A 21,563-nucleotide genomic window follows, 5' to 3' on the forward strand; every position below is an offset into this window, starting at 1 on the left:
TATATATATATATATATATATATAATTTTTTTAATGAAGGTGTCTCTAGACACGTCAAAAATCTTTTAACTCTGAAAACGGCAAAAAGCAACGGAGCAAAGAATTTACATGATCACATTATCACTGAATATAGTCTAGCCTGAGTTTAAGCACTCTCAAATCACATTAGATCACATTATAATCACTGAAGCTGCATACACTGTGAAATGAATCTCTTTCTTCATCCGTACATCTGCACTTTGTTGTTTATGATGGAAAACAAATCCTGAGAGAGCAGAATTCACGCACTGAACAAAACTCCTGTGATTGGTTATAATGCACAACGCTTATTTAAAAGAAATATGATGCGATATGATCAGATCTAAATATAATGCCGCAATCATGATTATTTTTGTCACTGAATCTTGAATTTGAGGGGCATTTTTGTTTATTTTGGCGGCATTTTTGGCCAAAAACAGGGGGTTAATTTCCAACCCTGTACACAACAGCATACGGACAAACCTTGGAGCTGCGTGGAGGTTATTTTTTTTATATTAAAACATTTTAATACCTTTTGAAAAATATAAATTTAGAGCTTTTTTTTTACACCTCCAAAACTGAAGACCCCATGAAATTGTTTGAGAAGCACCGTGGTCCTTGATTGACGTATTATTGAAATAGGAAGTTTGAGCGGCACATATTATAGGACTGTTCCCTTATCAGTTGCTTTTAGTTTACTTCACAGCCATGCACTATGATTTTCTCAGCCCAGGCTCATTGGACAAATGTGCCCGTGGCAATGAATGTGAATTTGGCAATGTAACACAAAAAGGTAAATGTTTTATAGCATTTGAAAATAACGTTACACTATACCCGTTCCTAAACTTAAACAATAATGTTAACAAAAGCAAATGTGAGATAAAAACTGAAGCAACCATGCAATTTTATGTTGCTTCTACGAGTCTTTGAGCTCTTTTATCATTGCTTGTGTTTCCTGGGAATCATACCAGAGTGCTTCATATCACAAGTGCAGTGCTGTACCGGGTGCGCTACCAAGCAAGTTTGCTATGTCAGAAAAGCCCATGGAGCTGCTTATGTGATGCAAACGTCAAAATGTATTAGTTTACAAATCATGCACTGTGGTAAAAGCATTTTGAGGACATAACATATTATTGTGTGAGGAACCACACAAATATACGTTTTTAATAATCATAATTTGTGTGAAAATGAACAAAAGTTATTGGTGTTTTATTGCCACCAGTGTTCATTTCAGCTGAAAACTGTAGTGAATTGTATCTATAGGTATGCTTTGTCTTAAATTTGAGGGGCATTTTTGGTGGCATTTTTGCTGCAATGACCCATTGATTTCCAACCCTTCTCACAACAACATATGGACAAACCTCTGAGCTGCGTGGAGGCCGAGCTGTTGGTCGAAGCTTTCCATCGTTCATGATGCTTCTTGAACTCCTGGACCCTGCAGCTGTAAAGACCCCTGTCCTGTGTGCTGATGTTCATGATGAGGAGGTTGTATATCTTGCCCTGTTTCACCACTGTCAGTTTAATTTTGGGCTTGCAGAAGCTCTTGGTGTAGTTTCCGTAGAATTTGGCTCTCCGCATGTTCACCCGTGCTACCAGCAGCTCCTCTCCTCCTGACTCCGGCTGAAACATCCACCGCACCACAGGAAGACTCGTCGACCGCCGCCGCTGGCTCACCTGACAGGACAGGGTGATGTTTTCCCCCTCAGCCACCACACTGAACGGAGACGGTGTGACAGTGACATTTATAGCTGAGCACACATCTGTAGTCGGAATATATAAAGCAAATAAATCTTTTATTCACAGAGCAATGCACCATTTAAAGGAATAGTATCCCCCCCAAAATGAAAATTAGCTGAAAATGTATTCATGAGTTTATTTATTCATGGGAACAGATTTGGAGAAATTGATGTACTGGAGTGGATTATTGTGATGTTTTTATCAGCTGTTTGAACTCTCATTCTGACGGCACCCATTCACTGCAGAGCATCCATTGCTGAGCAAGTGATGCAATGCTACATTTCTCCAAATCTGATGAAGAAACAAACTCATCTACATCTTGGATGGCCTGAGGATGAGTACATTTTCAGGAAATTTTCATTTTTGGGTGAACTGTTCCTAAATAGCTACAATATTCAAGAAAAAGGAATTCTAACTGGATAAAATAATTATTAAACACAAGTAATTTTTTATTCAGTGTCTCAGCGGTGTAAGCCAGCAATTTGTTTGCAGACTTTAAAGAGAACTGTAAAGCAATGCTTGCTGGGAAATTAAATGTGAGAGTTTCCAGACCCTCTTGCTGCTCCTTAATGAGAGTTTTTGACAGGCCATCTGGAGAACATTACTTGGGTGGATCTCAAACAGAAGTCCCCATAAATTGTCTGGCTCTGCATTACATTAAAATGGTATATATATCAATTATAATACATCTATTATATAGACATCTTGAGCAGCAAATCAGCATATTCGAATGATTTCTGAAGATCATGTGACACAAGACTGGAGTAATGATGCTGAAAATACAGCTTTGATCACAGAAATCAATTAAATTTTATAGTGTATTACAATATAAAGCAGTTATTTTAAACCTTAATAATATTTCACAATATTGCTGTTTCTACTGTATTTATTTTTTATCAAATTATACAATATGTGTGTATAAATCTGAAAGTATATTTATGAAATCAAACATATAGTTATGAATCTGAATGGATGTTCAGTTAAATATGTAGAAATATAGCCTGAATGTAAAGTAGATATAAAAATGAATATATATAAAAAAAACAGATGTAAAATCTAATTCCACAAAATCTGTCACAATTACAATTTTCAATGAGCTGTAAGCATTTTTAAAGGAACAAAACAACCTGGTGTGTCATTTCTTTCTGTGAGGATGATGTGCTATTTGTAAACTCAAAGTGACCACATGTATATAAATACAGACAGAAATAGGATTTAAGTTACATAAATTGAGGATATTCCTTATATGCTAGTGAAGGAGGAGTCAGAAACCACAACTTACTAGTAGCCAGAGAGATAAAGGAAATTACCAGGAAAAAGACAAACAAATTGAAACGGAAATATTATTTGTATTGAAGCACTGTACATATATCAGCTTGACTGATTTAGACAGTAACTCAAAATCACAAAAACAAATCAACATATGAAAATAAAAAAGAAACACATGCATTAAAAAAGTCACTGACGTGCAACATCTAGACTGAGATTTTCCAGCTACACTGAATAACATCACAGTTGAAATGAAATTCAGACAGATTGCACTTACTTCCTAAGAAGAGGTTAGTCAGGATAGCTGTTAGCGCTACAGAGATCCTCATTCTCCAGTCTGATGGGCTCCATGCAACTCCAGCTCAATCCCTTCACAAAAACTGAATTCCTCTGCTTGCTATTTGTAAACTCAAAGTGACCACATGTATATAAATACAGACAGAAATAGGATTTAAGTTACATAAATTGAGGATATTCCTTATATGCTAGTGAAGGAGGAGTCAGAAACCACAACTTACTAGTAGCCAGAGAGAAAAAGGAAATTACCAGGAAAAAGACAAACAAATTGAAACGGAAATATTATTTGTATTGAAGCACTGTACATATATCAGCTTGACTGATTTAGACAGTAACTCAAAATCACAAAAACAAATCAACATATGAAAATAAAAAAGAAACACATGCATTAAAAAAGTCACTGACGTGCAACATCTAGACTGAGATTTTCCAGCTACACTGAATAACATCACAGTTGAAATGAAATTCAGACAGATTGCACTTACTTCCTAAGAAGAGGTTAGTCAGGATAGCTGTTAGCGCTACAGAGATCCTCATTCTCCAGTCTGATGGGCTCCATGCAACTCCAGCTCAATCCCTTCACAAAAACTGAATTCCTCTGCTTTTTTTTCTCTCCTTCTCTGTGTAACCCGAGACGGGACACTCAGCTCTGTTTTTACTTAGTCTACACCCTCTCTCCTCCCCCTTTGTATAGGACTACACACTATACGTCAGAAGGCTGAAATGTATTTTTTGTCCAGTCCAGTTGAAGACTATCAGTTATAAACGAGGTTTATTGCGAAACACTTCACAGCATCTTGTGTGCTTATATGCAGTTAAATACAATGGAAAGGTACATTTCTTGACTGATTTGGAGAACACACAGACACAGCAAGAAGTTTCAAAATTATATATATATATATAATCATCAAGATGTGTTGTAGTTGTAGAAATGTTGTAGTTTACTCAGAAATTCTCAGATATGTATTGGCATTGTTTATTTGGTCTGTTCCTGGTATGTTAACAGGTTCACTCAGTGGGTTGTAGTTGATCTGGCCTCATGGCCAAGCAGAAGTAAATGTATTTGTTTACAATATTCTGGTTTTTGAGACTGACAGCCGACTGTTTTTTAAACTGATAGTGGAAACAGATGTGGAACAGCAGGAAAGGACTGACTGCCCTCATCTGGATAAAGTGTGACATTGCATGATATAGATATATGTATTATACATTTAGAGTAAAGATAAAGCAAATGCAAAACTCAGATAGCTCTAAATAACATTTAGGGTGAAAAATTACATTTATGTGTTTCTGATACTGTAGATTGAGCATGAGAGAGAGAGAGAGAGAGAGAGAGAGAGAGAGAGAGAGAGAGAAGCATTTTAATAAAGAGTAATGACTCTAAATCAGATTCTGTACTCAGAGCTGTTCACTTTTTGTAGACTTAACAATTTTACAGTCAGTTTTGCTGATTTAAGAAATATACAGTCATGTTTGATGACATAGAAATGTAGATTTAATTGTCACACCACAGATGAATAAAGGAAGAAGAACATGATCAAAGACAACAAATGGATTCTAAATGAAAAGACAAGCTGGTTTAAATCTTTTATGCTCTTGATACAAGCAGTATATTTCTATGTTACAATTAATGAATATATAGCTCAGAGTACAGTATATATATATATTATTCACATAAAAGTGGGTATGGCTCAAAAAGCACAAAATAACCTCATGAAGGCACAGCAATGGTACTGTTCTGCTGAATTTACAATCATTTGTTTTATAGGCCTAAACTGGCCACCATTTAATAAATAAAACTATCAAATTGCCATAGAATTACAAAGGACTGTATTAATTCATCCTCTGAAGACATTTCATTCCCTTCTGCTCTCCACATCAATGGTCCTTAAAAACAGAGGTCATCATTTCATGAGATTCACTTTCAAATCAAAGTTTTGCAACTATGTAATGATTATACACTCTAAAAAATGCTGGGTTAAATACAACCCAGTGCTGGGTAAAATAGGGACAAACCCAGCAATTGGGCTGTTTTGACCCAGCGGTTGGGTTACTACCCAGAAGGTTGGGTTAAACATTTAAACCAACCGCTGGGTCAAAACAGCCCAATTGCTGGGTTTGTCCCTATTTTACCCAGCACTGGGTTGTATTTAACCCAGCCTTTTTTAGAGTGTAGTGATATGGGAAAGTGTGATTTGCATATAAAAATGTTCTTACCGTGCAGATGCTCTTCTTAGTGGTGTGTCTTTAAAAATATCCAAGTGTTAAAAATAATGAAGATTTGATTAAAGCTATTATTATTATTATTTTTTTAAATCAGATTTATAGGAAAACACTTACCTGATAGTTCATTGTCATGCACCTGCTTTTTGATGATGTACATTTTGATTAGCAGAAAGCAGATGGAAAAGAAAAGGCCAATTCCTGCTCCTATGATGGCATATTTGGTTTCTGAGGGTCAGGAAAGAAACATCAGTGTTTAGATCTGAATGGGTTTTGTATGGTTTGGACTGTGTGTTTGTACCTGGTTCATCACTGGAAGAGTCTTGTGCCTTTACATGCGTCACCAACAAACAATCTGTAAAATATGAGTCAAGTATCCTTATTCAAAATTCATCAGATTACTATATAATGGGGGTCTATATAATGTTGCCTTGAAGTAATATTAAGCACATGAAATCTTTTAAAATGTAGTATTAAGTTTGTTTTATTCACATTAGAGGTTCAATCTGACTTTTTCTCGAAACATCTTTGATTTTGGTGATACTTAAATAAGGTTCCTTTTTTTTTTACATCGTTTTTTTACATTAACAATAAAAAATACTTCTAAAGCTTTTATTAATCTTAGTTAGTTAATTTCAGCATTTACTTAGACTTCATTAAAATCAAAAGTTGTATTTGTTAATATCATTTAATTGACCTGAGTTGAACTAACAATCTTTCCATCCACCGATATTTTTATGCACATTTTGTGATATCGAATAAAAAAAAACTGGATGGAAACGCCAATACGCATTCTAAAAATGCACATAAAAAAACCTGTGCTCAAGTCGAATATATTTTTTGTTTTATCTGCTAAAAAGATTATCATAGTTTATGCAACATTTCCTGCTACACTTTAGTTTCTTTTGCCACACAGGCCTGCTTTTAGCTTCATAGCATGTCATTAATGAGTTAAATGAAGTTTCTGATCAGCTTCCTCGCTTACAGTCGAGATCTGAGCGAGAGGAAGTGAGATTTGATCTGCGGTTCACTTCCTACTCTCAACACATTACAGCACCGACACCTGAGAACTCCTAAAAAATGCAAACAAAAAACAATACTATATATATTTACACTATATATATATATATATATATACCAACACTTTATCAGATTTGTCTGTCCACACATTAATCTGTAACATGTAACATGTTAAAGTCACACACTTGATTAGATCTAGTTTAAATCTAGATTAAAGATGCATCTCTTTAACAAGGCATACACATAACACACTATCGCAACTCAAATCCGTTAAAGGATTGTTAGGCTGCATTAATTAGGTCTACCGGAACCGGGAACACTTCCCGTAACACCTAATGTACTTGCTACACCGTACGAAGAATGGCATCTACGCTAATATTAGTCAGTTTCATTCTTATTCTGAGGTCACCGTAGCCATATGAATCTAGACCAGATGTGGATCCGCACCTAAAGACGACCTCTACAGCCCTGAATGTCAGCAGAGACCATGTCAACTAGAGACAGATCCCTTGTGAAGACCTCATCACCTTGACAACCATCGGCACAAGACCACGAGAACCAGACGAGTCCTCTGCTCAATCTGACCTGTGTTGCAGCATGGAATTAAACCACACCATGCTGGTTTTGTTTGACCAGAGGAGAACTAGTCCCCCGACTTCGTTTCTCCCAAGGTTTTTTCTCCATTTCTGTCACCGATGGAGTTTTGGTTCCTTGCCGCAGTCGCCATTTGGCTTGCTTAGTGGGGACGCTTGACTGATTGCACAGACACTACTGGAAGAGAGCTGAACTGGATGATCTGTATCTGTATTGTATAATCAAGTGCTATTCAAATAAAGGTGACTTGACTTGATGCTACTAGAATATGTGTTGACCTAGTAGTTTATCCATGAAAAGTAAGTAATTAATTAATTCTAACACACTCTTGCAACCAACAGACTTCATCAAGCATCTTTCATTGTCATTCTGTCTTTAATAAAACAATTTTAGTAATAATTTTATATTTGATGTCACATTTTTAAATACCAATGAAACTACATGTAGTATCCCTGCTTCTATAAATGATGAAAATGACGTACCTATGGTGAAGATAAAGCAGAAGGTTGAGCAGTATCTTGCATGTTCAGACATTCTTAAGGCTTTTCATGTCTGTCTCTAGCATTTGTTGTTTTGTGCAAACATGCTGATGATCTGTTTTCAAAGATTTAACCATTTCCTGTACGTTCACCAAATGATTTCTAGATAAGATGAGCTGATGAATGTGTGCAGCTCTTCAGTGTCATTTCCACTAGGAGATCATTGTTGCTAAAAGGCAGCATGCCAGTGAATTTTAAACCACAATGCAAGATTTGTCCATCTTTATGGCAATTAAGCATCACTCTTTGTGTTAGTTATTAGGTTCATTTAGGGTTAAAATGCTCCACCCGACCACCAGTCAGTGTTTTGAGCCTTACACGCATTGCATGCATCTGAGATCTATTGCATCAATTTGTTTTGAAACTAGAGCTCAGTAACTTGGATATGTGATATCAGAACATTTGTGTTATTGCATGCATGACTAGACCACTGAATCACCCAGATCTGACCACAACACACCTTTGGGGTCTTTGAGATTTAGAAATAAACACTTTTATTCAACAAGAAGGCATTAAATTGTGACACTGAATGCATTTATAATGTTACAAAAGATTCCTACTTCAAATAAATGCTGTTCTTTTGAAATGTGTTCATCAAAGTATCTTGAAAATAAAAATGTATCACAGTTTCATCATTGATAATAATCAGAAATGTTTCTTGAGCAGCAAATCAGCATATTATAAGGATCAAATGAGACTGCAGTAATGATGCTGAAAATTCAGCTTTGAGAGGAGGAATCAATTACATTTTACAATATATAATAATAGAAAACGTTTTATATTATAAAGTGCAATAATATTTCACACTATATTACTGTATTTTTGCAGCCTTGTTGAGCAGAAGAGACAACTTTCAAAAACATAAAAATTGTACCGACCCCAAACTTTTGAATGGCATTGTACATTTAATTTCTATGTACAATTCCCCCAGAAATGAAAATGGTCATCATTAGCCTCTAGGGCTTGTGCTGTTGCATGCATGACTAGACCCAGATCTGACCACAACACGGCTGCTCAAAATGTCACGGTATCGATCAAAGAGCTGTTATCATGTTGCTCTATCTGAGCCTAAAGAGTCAGCACAGGTTTGAATAGTTTCTATGTGAATATTCTAGAGTAAATGACGGGCTTCCATCAAAGGAGGAATCAATTACATTTTACAATATATAATAATAGAAAACGTTTTATATTATAAAGTGCAATAATATTTCACACTATATTACTGTATTTTTGCAGCCTTGTTGAGCAGAAGAGACAACTTTCAAAAACATAAAAAATTGTACCGACCCCAAACTTTTGAATGGCATTGTACATTTAATTTCTATGTACAATTCCCCCAGAAATGAAAATGGTCATCATTAGCCTCTAGGGCTTGTGCTGTTGCATGCATGACTAGACCCAGATCTGACCACAACACGGCTGCTCAAAATGTCACGGTATCGATCAAAGAGCTGTTATCATGTTGCTCTATCTGAGCCTAAAGAGTCAGCACAGGTTTGAATAGTTTCTATGTGAATATTCTAGAGTAAATGACGGGCTTCCATCAAAAGGTTCTTGTTACACAGTCAAAGGTCACAAATAACAGAGTGTTTTGCTGGAAGGAATACAGACTCTGTCTACTAGGTGGTCAGCCGTGCATGTGTGCTTTAGACAAGTGCTAACAGGTTGGCATAACAAACATGGAGAATTAATGGAGCATTCAGAAACCGAGAAACATGCCACCTCACCTAACAGTTTTGGTTTGATTTTGTTTCGATAAACTGCTAACAGAGTTTGGCCATAGCAACTTCAGGTCACGGCCTCAGCCTTGTGTTCGTCCAGCTGTTACCTTCAAATGGACAGAGTATGGTCTTCACATTCATAAAGAGAAATATTACTTTTTCTCTGGGCAAAAATGTCTTTAATATCATTATATTGGGTATTACAATCTGGGTGGCTGATTTGTGGTCTGAATAGTTTAGTCGTCTAGAAATAATTGGCTTGATCTTTTGATCATCTAATGGGTCTTAGCACTGGTATTAGCGGGTTATTGCATAACTGCTATTCCTATCAGCTCTGAACACTGAGAGCTTTACAGGCTGATGTTTTTATATATACTGTAATATATATAGCCAGACATTCTGGGAGGTTCATACAAAGTGCCTTGCTATGTTTAATAACATTTAAGATTGAAATTAGCAACATTTATTGTCAAGTTGTTCCCTTGTCATTGCCTTAAAGTTACATCTCTACTTAAAGCTCAAAATAACGCAAACTCTCTGTTTGACTATAGGATGTTTTGCCATGTTTAAATTCTTACAGGCTTGTTGATTTAAGAGGATAAAAAAGCCATTGATGATATGTCTAAAAAATGATTTCTCAAAGTTGTAAATCAAAGAAAATGAAATACGATATCATGTTTAATTCAATCTTCTTTGTAATTCTTTGTGAAATTTACTAACAATTTCTGAGTGACATTTTTTCCAATATAGGCCTACAGTATTTACATAGATGTTTGCTGAATATGTACTGCATGGAAATACAAAATAATAAATACAATCAAAGTTCTGAACTGTATTTAAACACCCCAAATGTTGGCAAATAGGTTAAATAAAATAAAATAAAAATAATAAAACAAGCTCATATTTTTATATTTTCAAAATTTAGTTTGACCTTCTATGAATGATAGTCAACATTTACTGACAGTCAACATTTACAAACAGTTGTTTGACTATTTACATAGATGTTTATTTAATGTTTACTGTGAAAATAAATAAATAAATAAAACTAATAATAATAATAACAACACAAATCAGGTTTTTAAACTGTATTTACACATCCCGAATTTTGGTAAAATGTTGCAAACCTCGTAGAAGAGAGCAATGAAAAAAAGTAATAAAACAAGCTCTCTTTCCCCCCCCCCCAAATTTATTTTGATCTCCTAGGGATGACATTTAAGATTTTCTGAAGGTTTTATATATATATATATATATATATATATATATATATATATAGTTTTTTAAGAGTATTTTTCAGGTCATATTTTGCACCCTGTGTTTGAAAGAGTAATGCTGAACCTTTCAGTATAGCTTAAACTTGCCACTTCTTGTCTCTCCAAACACACTCGTGAATTTCCATAAATACTCACAGCCTGCTGTCTGTCCAGTAGCACATGTTAAACTCCCAACCTCTGTCTGTCCAAAATGCTTATCATAATCTCTTAAACCATAACAACTCGAGTGTTAGAAGGCCGTAGTTCTTTGTCTGCTCTATTTATGTCTAAATATTTGCAGTATGAGAAAAGCTGAGGGTGTAAAGGATCTCGTTTTAGCAATAGTAAACACCATTTCTCTTACAGTAAGACATGCTGTCTTTATCATACAGTACATGTTGAGTTTTGATTTTTTATTGTTTAAGAGTGACATACCACACAAAACAAATAAGACCAGGAGAATTGTGTTATTTTAAGTATACTACAGCTGTGGTAAATGTGAGAATGACGAAGCTTTTGTTTTACAACTTTCTAGTGGACAAATGACGATACAGTGAAGTGGCTTAGTGGTAAACCTCATAGCTAAACAGTGTGGGGCAAGATTTTACATCACTCTGCCTTTGCTTAACTTCAGCAGAATGAGTATTTGTACATCTTTAGGCCTGTTGATCTTCTGTATCAGGAGATTTGATGTTTGCATCAGAGAACTGGCATATTGCTGTGTGATATGTTTTCATCACAAGGTGATTTGTTGACATCTTGATGTCTCAACTGAAGTCTGCCTCGACTCCAGATATTTTTCATGACAGCATTGGGGCTTTGAACATGGCCGTGTCAAATTAACTGGGTCTGTTGCAATGAGTCAGTGTTGCAATTTAGTTGCTTTGTGATCTGTACGTTCTGAGAAATGTTTATCTCCTTGAATATTAACCCTCTGGGGTCTTGGGGCCCTGGAGAAGTTTTGACATACCCTGACATTTGTGCTTTTGTCAGTATCTTAAAAACATACTAATGGCTAAAGTCAGATTACACTGTATTCAGCACAAACTGGGCTACAATAATGTGTAAGCAACATGGATGTAGATGTTTGTGTTTGTGTTTTTATTCATGGTTAGTGAAAAAAAGAAGTCACTGAAATAAGGCCATGAAACACATACAGAACATTTGTCCACAAGACTTTTGAGAACTGGATGTGGTAGACTAGAGGTTTTGTTATAAAATTATGTGAAAATCATCCTGCTTCGTTTGTTTAGGAGCAAAGCATGTGCGGTCAGCTTTCGAGCAGCTGATTGTCATCACTGCGAGCTCTCCCTGCTCACGCTCCGCTCTCGCCTGGCTGCGTTTGATGACAGCGGCCACAGTTAATACATAAACATTATCCAAAAAGTTGTCATGACGAATACCACATAATGTTGCAACCCAACTTTACAGCTGTTTTAGCAGGTCATAAGACACTTACAGAACTCCTATTCACCATTTGGTGGAGGTAAATGGTCTTTTAACAGACTTAGAGGGATGTCTTGGTGAATTTTACAGTACAGACAAAGATGGCTAAAGCTGACTGAAATCTCCATAATTTGCAATGAGGAGGACTACACTTGATGCAGCAAGTCAAAACGTCTGGCTACCTGAGACTAAGCAAAATATGATTCTTCTTCGGATAAAAGGTAGTAATATAATGAAAATGAAATAATTAAACAATTGCTCATTGATGATGCTTTTATTGGAATGATTCTTTTCTGAACAACAATGCATTTAAATAAACTAATTCATTCCAAAATGCACCCAGGAAAGTGATGCAATCAACATTTGTCAAATATACCATTTTAAGCATATAAAACACCTGTGTAGATCTCATTTTCACAATACTTTTCTGCTGTGAAAAATATTGCAGACTAAATATTTCCAAAACTCAAATAAAAGATCAAAGTATCAAAATAATCTCTTTCTGATTTTTATGAAAGCAAAACTACTTTCAATTTGACAAATCTCAACTTCCTCTTACAAATAGAAAAGTGCTTTTAAGTTTAAAGAGCAGGTCATATGGGTTTTCGAAAAATATCTCTTTTGCATTTTATAACGTAGCTATCCTTAAACGAAAACAATCTGCAAAGTTGTTAATCAAAAAAGTGCATGATAAATAAAGATATCATCTCTCAAAAGAGAGAGTCGATTAGGTGCGCCTGTGATACAGCTGTTCTGATTAAAAGTTAAGACAGAGCGTCTTTTGTCTGTCGTTCTTCAAACATTGCAGTAGACATATTTTGGTTTACAAACTGTATCGTTTCATCTGTTAGTCACGTTAGCACTCGGCTAACGTATCCACCATTATTGTTTTAAGTGTTCAGTTTAGCAGCTAAACTTTATCTGTGGGCACGATTCGCTTGCATAAGTGTTTTTGTATTTTATGTCATTATTATAAGAACGGATTGGAGCACCATATTATTGTTTTATGTAAAGGTGCTTTGTCAATGTAGCGCTCGCTAACTTGCTCATGAACTTCTCTCTGTGCCAATCACAACAGGCTTGGCCAGCTGACCAATCAGAGCAGAGTAGGCTTATGGAAGGGAGGGGTTTGCTCCGAACTTGCTTGGAATGAATCGTTTCGAAATCATTGGCAAATGACTCTAATATTAAATGTATATTCTGAGAAAATTACAATGTTTTCTGACATTAGATGCATTTAAACCTGTTGTAGGGGACTCCAACACAATATTAGGACACTTTAAAATACCATGTGACCTGCTCTTTAACAGTAAGAGAACTAGAGTATTGCCTTGTTTTAATAAGAAATAAGCACTATAAACAAAGAACAGCATACATACTAGAAATATTTTCCCATGTCACACCAAACTGCAAGTTGGAAACAGTGAAAACTCTTTCAAACTCTTGGAAAAACAAATCCCTGATTTCAGTCACATTCAATCTCTGGACCATGCACTGGTCTAGATGTTGTCATCTTACACTATCAATTTCCTCCTCAGGCGTATGTTCCTGTGTTATATATACAGGCTCCGTGTAAGGACTGACGACTTCATTTTGCATTTTATAAAAGTCCTCCTGCATCTGTTTCCTGCTAGGCTCAAAGTCTTCCAGGTCATCAGGAGGAATCATAGATCCTGCAGTCCTGACAACAGATTTCTGTGATGGTACAGACACTGGAACTAAGCCGTGATACAACATAAGCGGTGGTGTGTTCATAACCTCCATTGGTGGAGCTTGTCGCACAACAGCCTCAGGAGACTGTACTGGCAGTTGCACATAACTTTTTGTTTCCGGGTCAAAGAAAGTTTTCGTTTTGACCTGTACTGGCATATCCACCAGAAAGTATTGTCCAGAGTCAAGGTCCTGTAAAAGCTTCCTCTGGGTGATTGGGAAGGACTGTGTTACTAGATTAGTGGCTGGTGCATAAGTATGTTCAATGCTGTTGTGGCGCAAAGGTAAGGCCTTTGGAGTAGAGTACTGTGATCCTTCTATTGAAAACTCAGAATTAACTTCACCACCAGTTTTCCCAGTGCTACTCGACATGTTTTTGTGTTTATCCCTTAAAAATCTATCCAGACTTTGAGTCCTATGTTCCAGTTTCTTGGGCAAGAATTTCTCATTGCTTCGGCCCTGTCGGTCACTGTCATTACTTATATTGCCATACTCCAAATGATCCCCGTGGTGTGATGTGCCTTCTAGTTGTTTCTCACTGCGATGACTCTTTGGGTCACCAGTTTGACTGGTTTGTCTGTCTTTGCCTTTGGTTGCATGAGGGATTTTTTTACTAGGATCATTCTCTTCCATGCTTTGGCTCTTGTGACCATTATGGCGTCTAGCATGCTTCTCGCTTCTTAGAGTTTTGGGCTCAAATGTGTTATCAAGATGTTCACTTTTTTTAATGCTGATTCTGTCACTGCTGAGAGACCTGTGTTCTGATCTGTCGTGTACTTTGTCAGTGTTGTGGTGCCTCCTTTCAGCCTTGTGACTGACACTTTTGTCACTGCCTCTGCCTTTATGCTCAGATTTGCTTTTAGCTTCATCTTTTTGTATCCTCCGTGTGGTGAGCTTCATGGCTCGGCGTAGAGCCTTTTCGGTTTTTGGAGGTACAACAGGCGGCTTGTTCTGACCCTGACTGTCGCTTCCACTGCAAGCTGAAGCTGATCTCTTGGAGGTTGCCTTGGATCCCTCCGCATCCTCTGTTGGGGCAGTACTAGAGACGTTCTCCTCCATCATATCCCCTCTGCTTGTTTCATAGCCGTCCATTCTCTCAGATAAAGTGCTCACAGCAGAGCGTCGCTCCTCCTCCTCAGACATCGATGCACTTCCAGCTGACAGCTTTCCATCTTTGACTGTGACCAGGTGAGTTGCCGGAATGGACAAGAACTGCATTGCTGGTTGTTTTGGTTGGGGGCTCTGGGCTGATATAGCAGGCATCTTAACTTGAGAATGATCCTTGAGGAGGTCCAGATCTTGCTCATCTTTCTCAGATCCATTCAAGCAGTTTTCTTCTTGATCCTTGGAGGAAGTATGACCGTGTGACATTTGTGTTAAGTTTCTAGCTGACTCAATCAAGCTGTGCACCCATCCCCTTTTGTCCACATCACTCGGTGGAGAAACTACCCTGTCAGAGACATCTGACTCACTTTCATGGTTGCTTAAAGAGCAGGAGTCTATTGATGGTTTCTGGAAATTCTCCTTCAACTTTTCATCTACTTTTTCTGTCACGTTGCAGACTTCTGCTTTCCTTAACAACTCTCCTGGTTGTACACCCTCTTCAGGTTCATGTAATAGAGAGAGTTCACTTAAGTTTGATGAGCGACTGCTGTGATGTGTTCGTTTGCCATTTAATGAGGACACAGACTGTCCAAGGATATCATATACTGTGATACTGTCCTTTCTAACTTTATCAGGTTTGAGAGACTCCGAGGTTTCAGAGAGTTCCTCCTCATGTTCATCTACAGTTTTGACCCTTTCTGAGCTTGAAAGTCCAAGAAATCCACTTAAGAAGTTTTTCACATAGACTTTTGGATCTTTGGATTTGTTCTGCTTGTCTCCCAACTCAGACTTCAGACTTACCGCATCCACTTCCTTCTTATTCGTTTTTACCTTGTCTTGCATTTCTTCATTTCTGTTGTTTGTGAGAGCATGTATAGCCTTTTGGAAGTCTTGGGTGACACTGTGTTTCCTCTGTGAACTAGAATGTTCCTCACCTCTTTCTGATTCTTTTGAAGAGCTGTTAGACATCATTTCACTCCCAGAATCTATTTCCGTGTAGATAATGGAATAAGTCCCACTTTCATCATCACTGACTGTGAGTTTTGGTGGAATAAATGTATGTTTCATTTTGTCTTTTGGAGCCTTTTCATTGGGTCCCTCTTCCATAGACTTTTCAGAACATGCACCTTCAACAGGCAGGCCTTTCTGAACATCCCTGCGGTTCACCTTACTTTCCTTGTCATATTTCTCTTTCAGAGCCGATACATTTCCTCTCACTGGGCCTCGATTCTTTGATTGACTTGACTGAACTTTGCTAACTTCCCTACTCTCCGTTTCCTCAGTTTTGACTGTAGTGTCACCTTCTCTTTTAAAGTCTAAATTACCTTCAGTCTTCTCACCGACTCTGTCATTACTCTGAGAATTACTTCTCCCTCTTCTTGGGGGTATCTCAGGTTTATAGGAACTACCCTTATGGTCAACATCCAACTCTTCCTCATACTGTCCCACACTGCAAATATCTCTATTTTCCAAGTTATCACCTGTTTTTGTGCATTTTTTTGCATGACTTATATTTTTATTCATCAACTCTTGGCATATTGTATCACCCTTCCTGATATTATTTGTGTTGCTTTCTTGATGGTCTAGGCACAATCTGTCACAATCTGCATGCTGGCACTGCCCATTAGATGCTTCCTGCTTGCAGGGCCTGGCTAATTTTACCTCAGGCACATGACTTTCACCATGTTTGGCCATGTCTTCTGACTTCATTTGCATAGTCTGCCAATTAGTTTTAAATGCAGATAGAGTATTCTGACCTCTGCCACCTTTTGTATTTGTCCCCCTTTCATTCGGCATAAACGCACTAGGTAGTTGATCCTCTCCACTGGTGGGTAACTCAAGACCATCTTGAGGTTTTTCACAACCAGCTCTTTTTCTGTCAATGAGTGAACCAGCTGCATTTGAGAGAGTCTTATTTTTCAACTTTCTTTGCTCTCGTTCAGCAATTACTTCCCCTAAAGCCATCTTGGCCAAGTCGTACTTATCTATGACACCATTCTCTATCTTTAAAGGTGCAGTTGTCTTATTTGGCACCATTTCCATTGATGCAAATAGTGCTTTATTTGCAGAAGTGTTTCTTTTCATTGAGAAAGTTTCGTCTTTTACTTTTTGCTCTCTTTGAGTTTCCAAACCATTCTTTGATGTAATACTGCTCTGTTCTTTAGCCGTGGTAGCCTGTCCATTTACATGAACATTTTCTTTCAATACTGGCCCATCCACTGTTGTTTGAACTAGTACTTTATTTTTATGGATTCCAGCTTTATGCTCCTCTTGCCTTATCTCTTTTGGTTTTGTTTTTTTGGAATGCCTGGACCACTTGTCATTATCATTTTTATCCTTTATAGGCATCAGCCCCTTTTCTTCATTGGAACTATCATCATCATGATCATTATCATCATCTGTACCTACAAATCTCTGACTTTTAATGTAGTTGTTCTGTCGTGCAGAAAAGAGATGCTTTGCTCCTGCTTCCTTTATGTTGGTTTCTTTTTCTTTAACAGGGCTTTCCTGTACACTGACTGTTCCTCTAGTTTTCAGCCTATCCTTAATTAGATTTGTACCATCACTAATGGCTTGTTCTTCTGGTTTTGTTAAACTTACACTTGGGCCTTTTCCAGATTTGTTTTCAAGAGTCCTTTCACTATTTAAACCTAAAGTGGGCTTTTTGGCATTTAGCATTGACTCTAAAGGATCATTTTTGTTTTGCAACTTTACACCTTTAAACAATTTACTTGGATAGTTATGCTTTGTGTCATGATCTTTGTTGGCTTTTATTGTGGAAACCTGAGAGCTGGTGTCAATCACAGTATGAGCATTTGCTCTAATCTCTTCAGAACTAGCTTTTCGATAAAGTTGTAATGATGGGTATGCTGCCTTGTTAGTTGCAGGGCTCCTGCTTGATTTTGATTTTTCAGATTGAAGCAGACTCAGTGCCAAATAGTCATCTGGCATTCCACCATTTGCAGGAGAACCAGTTTGAGTGTCTCCAGTTTCCAACAAGGGACTCATTGGGGAGATGATGGCTTTGTGACGAGCAGGTGAAATTGTTTTAGCTCCTGAAATCTCTGGTATCTCAAACACATCTTTTGACACTTCAGGCTGGGGAGACTCTTTACTTTGATTTGTCCCATCCGAACCTTTAAACTTAGGTGGACTGTACATGGTCTTAACCCGTTTTCTGTTGTCCTTGAGATTGAACAACAAGCTTGATGCTATGGATTTGTACCCCTCTCTCTTAATCTCAGGCGAGGGATGCAGTTCTCTCTCAGGGAGTGGTGGGACCTCCAGGGCAGTGGGTGAGAGCACAGTTTGCAGTATCTCTGAGGTTCCTGTCCCATGTCTGGAGGGTATCACTGGTGTCAACAGCTGTGAAATACTGAAAGGAGTTGAACTAGCAGAGGATTGGTCCTCTTCTTTTTTAAATGCCTGTGCACTCCCTTCTCCAGCTTTTGTCCTTTCACAGGCCAGTGAATTAACAGAATGCCACACAGGTGCAACACTTTTTGCTCTACTGCGGCTTTTTCGCCAGGGAACGCAAGCTTCCGCCCTTTCTGAATTACATCTCTGTTCAGCAGTAGGTGGAGGAGCCTTTCTAGGAATATTGTGCTGGATGTGCTCGGACTCTTTCTCTGGTTTGGGGGGTGCTGAATTCTGTGCAAATTGTGGTTTAAGCGGATGAGTCTCACTTTGTTTAGGACACTTTTCAGTTTCTTTTTCCACTGATGGGGGAACACTTAATTTATAGTGTCCATGTGCTGCAGTTAACTCTTTGTAAAGAGGTGAATCATACCACTCAGGTGGTCTATTGCTTAACATAATCTTCGAAATGTGCTCCTGCCCGATAGAGAACGTATTAAATTCCCTCCATGACAAAAATGGGCTGAGTTCGCTGTGGAGGAAAAAGTTAATGCAATTCAGTTTTCTCAGTTTGTTGTTTTTGCCTTGTTTACTTTTAGAGGATTTTTCAGATGGAATCAACGCATCCTTGCTTGATTTCCTGGCAGACACTTTTTCATCTGATTTGAGATGATTCTTGGCTTGGGAAAGATGTTCCACTGTTAAACTGTGATAATCTGAAGAAAACTCTGAGAGCTCTCTCTGGATGCTGAGTAGAGCAGACTTGTCCCATGAATCACCATTTGTCATCTTGGTGCTCTCACCATTCTTTTTGGCCGCAAACACTGCAAAAAGCGACAAGTCTTTGGATGACTTATTTGATCTGCTCAACGAATCATTCGCTCCATTAAGGGGGTAAGAATTAAGTTTTTTGGCTGCAGAAAATGAGCTCTCCTGAGTCTTTTTTGAGACGTCCTCCACCACTGGCTTGTGGCAGCTGACTGGAGAGGGGGAAAACTCTGAGTCATTGTAGACAGCTTCATCTCCAATGCACAGACTCTTGAAAGCTCGATCCGTCAGGCTCATGACCTCACGGTCTATTTCATCCATAAAGCTATCGAGATAGCGGAGGTGCTGCATGCTTGTCCTGTGGCACTTCTCTTGGTTGCTCATGATGAATGCGTATGCCCAGTTCCTTCAGTCTGACGCAGAATTGACCTGGTTTGACACAACCAGATTGTCAACACCACATATTGGAGATTACATTGTGATTTCCCTGCAAAATTGACAGAAAATGTATCAGTGCTACCCAATGACAGTCAAAAATTTTTATTTGAAAACTATAAACTTTTATAATATAAAACGTTTATAATATGTAAAACATAAAACACGTTTATTGTTTTGACCTCAGAGGTGGCTGGTAATCCAGCCTGTGACTATGTACAGTAAAGAAAGCTGCACCATGCCAAACACCAACTATTTTTAGAAGAAGGCAGATGTCTCTCTGCCCTTTCACATACACAGGCCACCTGCATAACCCTAAATCATTTGGTAAAACAAATGGATCGTTGACAGATGTTTTAAGTGTGTCCTGTTCAACAGATCTGCTTTTTAAAACTGAATACTTCTAAGCCTAAAATGTCAACTTATTGAACTGTCTCAAAGAAGCTATACAACATTTTTGTCAGCAATATTTGCACTACAGAGAACACAAATTAGTCATCATTCAGTTGTTTCAATGCAGCTGCTGCACTGTGTGGTTGATCCGGGAATAACTCATTAACCCATATTTATCCTCTGACCTGAATCCATTAACCAGCACTCATTACAGCTTATATCTCTCATGGAATGGAAATGTGCCTTAAAAGTGTAGGTTTCAGACTACAATATGGCATTTTTAGACATTTTTGTGTAACTCAGAGAGCTCAAATGCTAACCAAGGACAAATCTTAAGATATATTTGTGAGCGTTTAAAGGCATGCACTAAATGGCCAAGACAGCACAACATTGGACAGCACAAAATTTTTCCACCACCCATAATTCCGTATCAACTTGCAGTCGGGGTAATTTCCCCACATCTGTTATTTCATTTAAGTGAAACGAAGATCTACAGTTCAGTGATAAAGCCCTGACTAACCTCAAGGAAAGTTCTTCAAAATAGCAGGCTGTTCATCACAAAATTATGAAAATGTGAAAGAGAACAGATCTTAGCTTTTTATTATTAAAAGGGAAATATAATTTACACTAAGACAATTTCAAAAAGAGCTTTTGTCAGGAATGTGTTACACATTAATTTGACAGTAACAGATTAACAGCCTATCAAAGTTTATTCCTTACCTTTTTTTGAGGTTCTGTAGTTCATCCTTGGCAAAATCCATTAGTCAAAAATTTAGAAAAAAAAACCCTTTGATGCTTATGAATCCTTACAGGTAAATTTCACAGAAGTCAGATTTTCTGTTACTCCATACAATAACATGCTCTTTGTTGAACACAACCTGAAGCTCATGGTAGAAATCCATGTTCAAGTAAGCACTTGAAAAGACTGAAGGAGAAGGAACCGAACACACCCCACCAAAATAGTTGCCGGCAAGGCCAGAGCTGTAACACAGGAAGGAGTTAGCGAGCACAAATATCTGAGCGACTCTTTGGTGTCGAGTGGGCGACAGATGAAATGGAAATGGTCATCTGCTATTTTGGTACCGGCAGCTTGAGTGCCATAGCTGTCTATACCTCTCCGATCCTACAGAAACTACAACATTTCACATTAGCACGGCAGCGCTGGACACATGGGATGTTGTTGTTGTACGGTGGCTGGGGTGAGTAGGAGTAATTTGTCTCGCAAACAGGGGAGGCAAATATAGCACCTTGCATCATCCCACAGCAGTGTCACCAAACTCAAAGTGTAGAATGATTCTGATTATCAGGACAGACTGCCCACAGTTGTTAAGCAGATCCTGCTTGTGTCTTTCTAGTACTTCTGCCTCCAGCCGCTCAGACTTAAAGAGGAAAACATACATGCTTAGGCTTTTAAACAATTGTCTTAATTGACAAAACAGAAATTGGAAGTTCCTGGTTAGAGAAAGCATGACTAAATTCAAACCTGAAGTTAAAAAAAAAATCCTAACATGGACCTCTCTTTCTTAATCCTTCATTATGTATTTGTATTTATTTGGCTATGTTCTTCACACCTACACAGTATGATAGAGAGTTATTTAAGTGGCTCTATTTGTATTTCATACAGTAATAGCCTGCCTTTCTTTCTGGCACACCTTTCATATCTCAGCTTATCTGTCACATGT

General features: G+C 37.7%; 3 protein-coding genes across 3 annotated transcripts in view; all 3 read right to left on the reverse strand.

The window, feature by feature from the left end:
- Nucleotides 1–999, reverse strand: part of LOC107602411 (V-set and transmembrane domain-containing protein 4-like) — a 17,855-nt gene extending 16,856 nt beyond the window's left edge. The window contains exon 1 of the mRNA XM_016294906.1: nt 987–999. Within this exon, the coding sequence (XP_016150392.1) occupies nt 987–999 (13 nt within the window). The remainder of the gene's footprint in view (nt 1–986) is intronic.
- Nucleotides 1,000–1,293: 294 nt separating this feature from the next.
- LOC107602412 (V-set and transmembrane domain-containing protein 4-like) lies at nt 1,294–3,370 on the reverse strand. The gene is made up of 2 exons (XM_016294907.1): nt 3,302–3,370; nt 1,294–1,778 (listed from the first exon to the last, which is right to left on the reverse strand). The coding sequence occupies exons 1-2, from the start codon at nt 3,351–3,353 to the stop codon at nt 1,294–1,296; spliced, it is 537 nt and encodes a 178-aa protein (XP_016150393.1). The 5' UTR covers nt 3,354–3,370.
- Nucleotides 3,371–13,338: 9,968 nt separating this feature from the next.
- LOC107602435 (uncharacterized) lies at nt 13,339–20,719 on the reverse strand. Its single transcript, XM_016294928.1, has 2 exons — nt 20,602–20,719; nt 13,339–19,540 (listed from the first exon to the last, which is right to left on the reverse strand). Exon 2 carries the CDS (start codon nt 19,435–19,437, stop codon nt 13,624–13,626), a length of 5,814 nt encoding a protein of 1,937 aa, XP_016150414.1. The 5' UTR covers nt 19,438–19,540; nt 20,602–20,719; the 3' UTR covers nt 13,339–13,623.
- Nucleotides 20,720–21,563: the final 844 nt, after the last annotated feature.

The sequence above is a fragment of the Sinocyclocheilus grahami genome, unplaced genomic scaffold (genome assembly GCF_001515645.1).
Source record: "Sinocyclocheilus grahami isolate Dianchi unplaced genomic scaffold, SAMN03320097.WGS_v1.1 scaffold326.1, whole genome shotgun sequence".
In the NCBI taxonomy this organism is placed as follows: Eukaryota; Metazoa; Chordata; class Actinopteri; order Cypriniformes; family Cyprinidae; genus Sinocyclocheilus; species Sinocyclocheilus grahami.

Excerpts from the sequence above, each read along its gene's own strand:
- LOC107602435 (XM_016294928.1), bottom strand. The coding sequence starts at position 19,437 with ATGAGCAACCAAGAGAAGTGCCACAGGACAAGCATGCAGCACCTCCGC.
- LOC107602412 (XM_016294907.1), bottom strand. The coding sequence starts at position 3,353 with ATGAGGATCTCTGTAGCGCTAACAGCTATCCTGACTAACCTCTTCTTA. Across the intron at positions 1,779-3,301 it reads GACTAACCTCTTCTTAGGAA|ATGTGTGCTCAGCTATAAAT; the intron begins GTAAGTGCAATC and ends TTCCGACTACAG.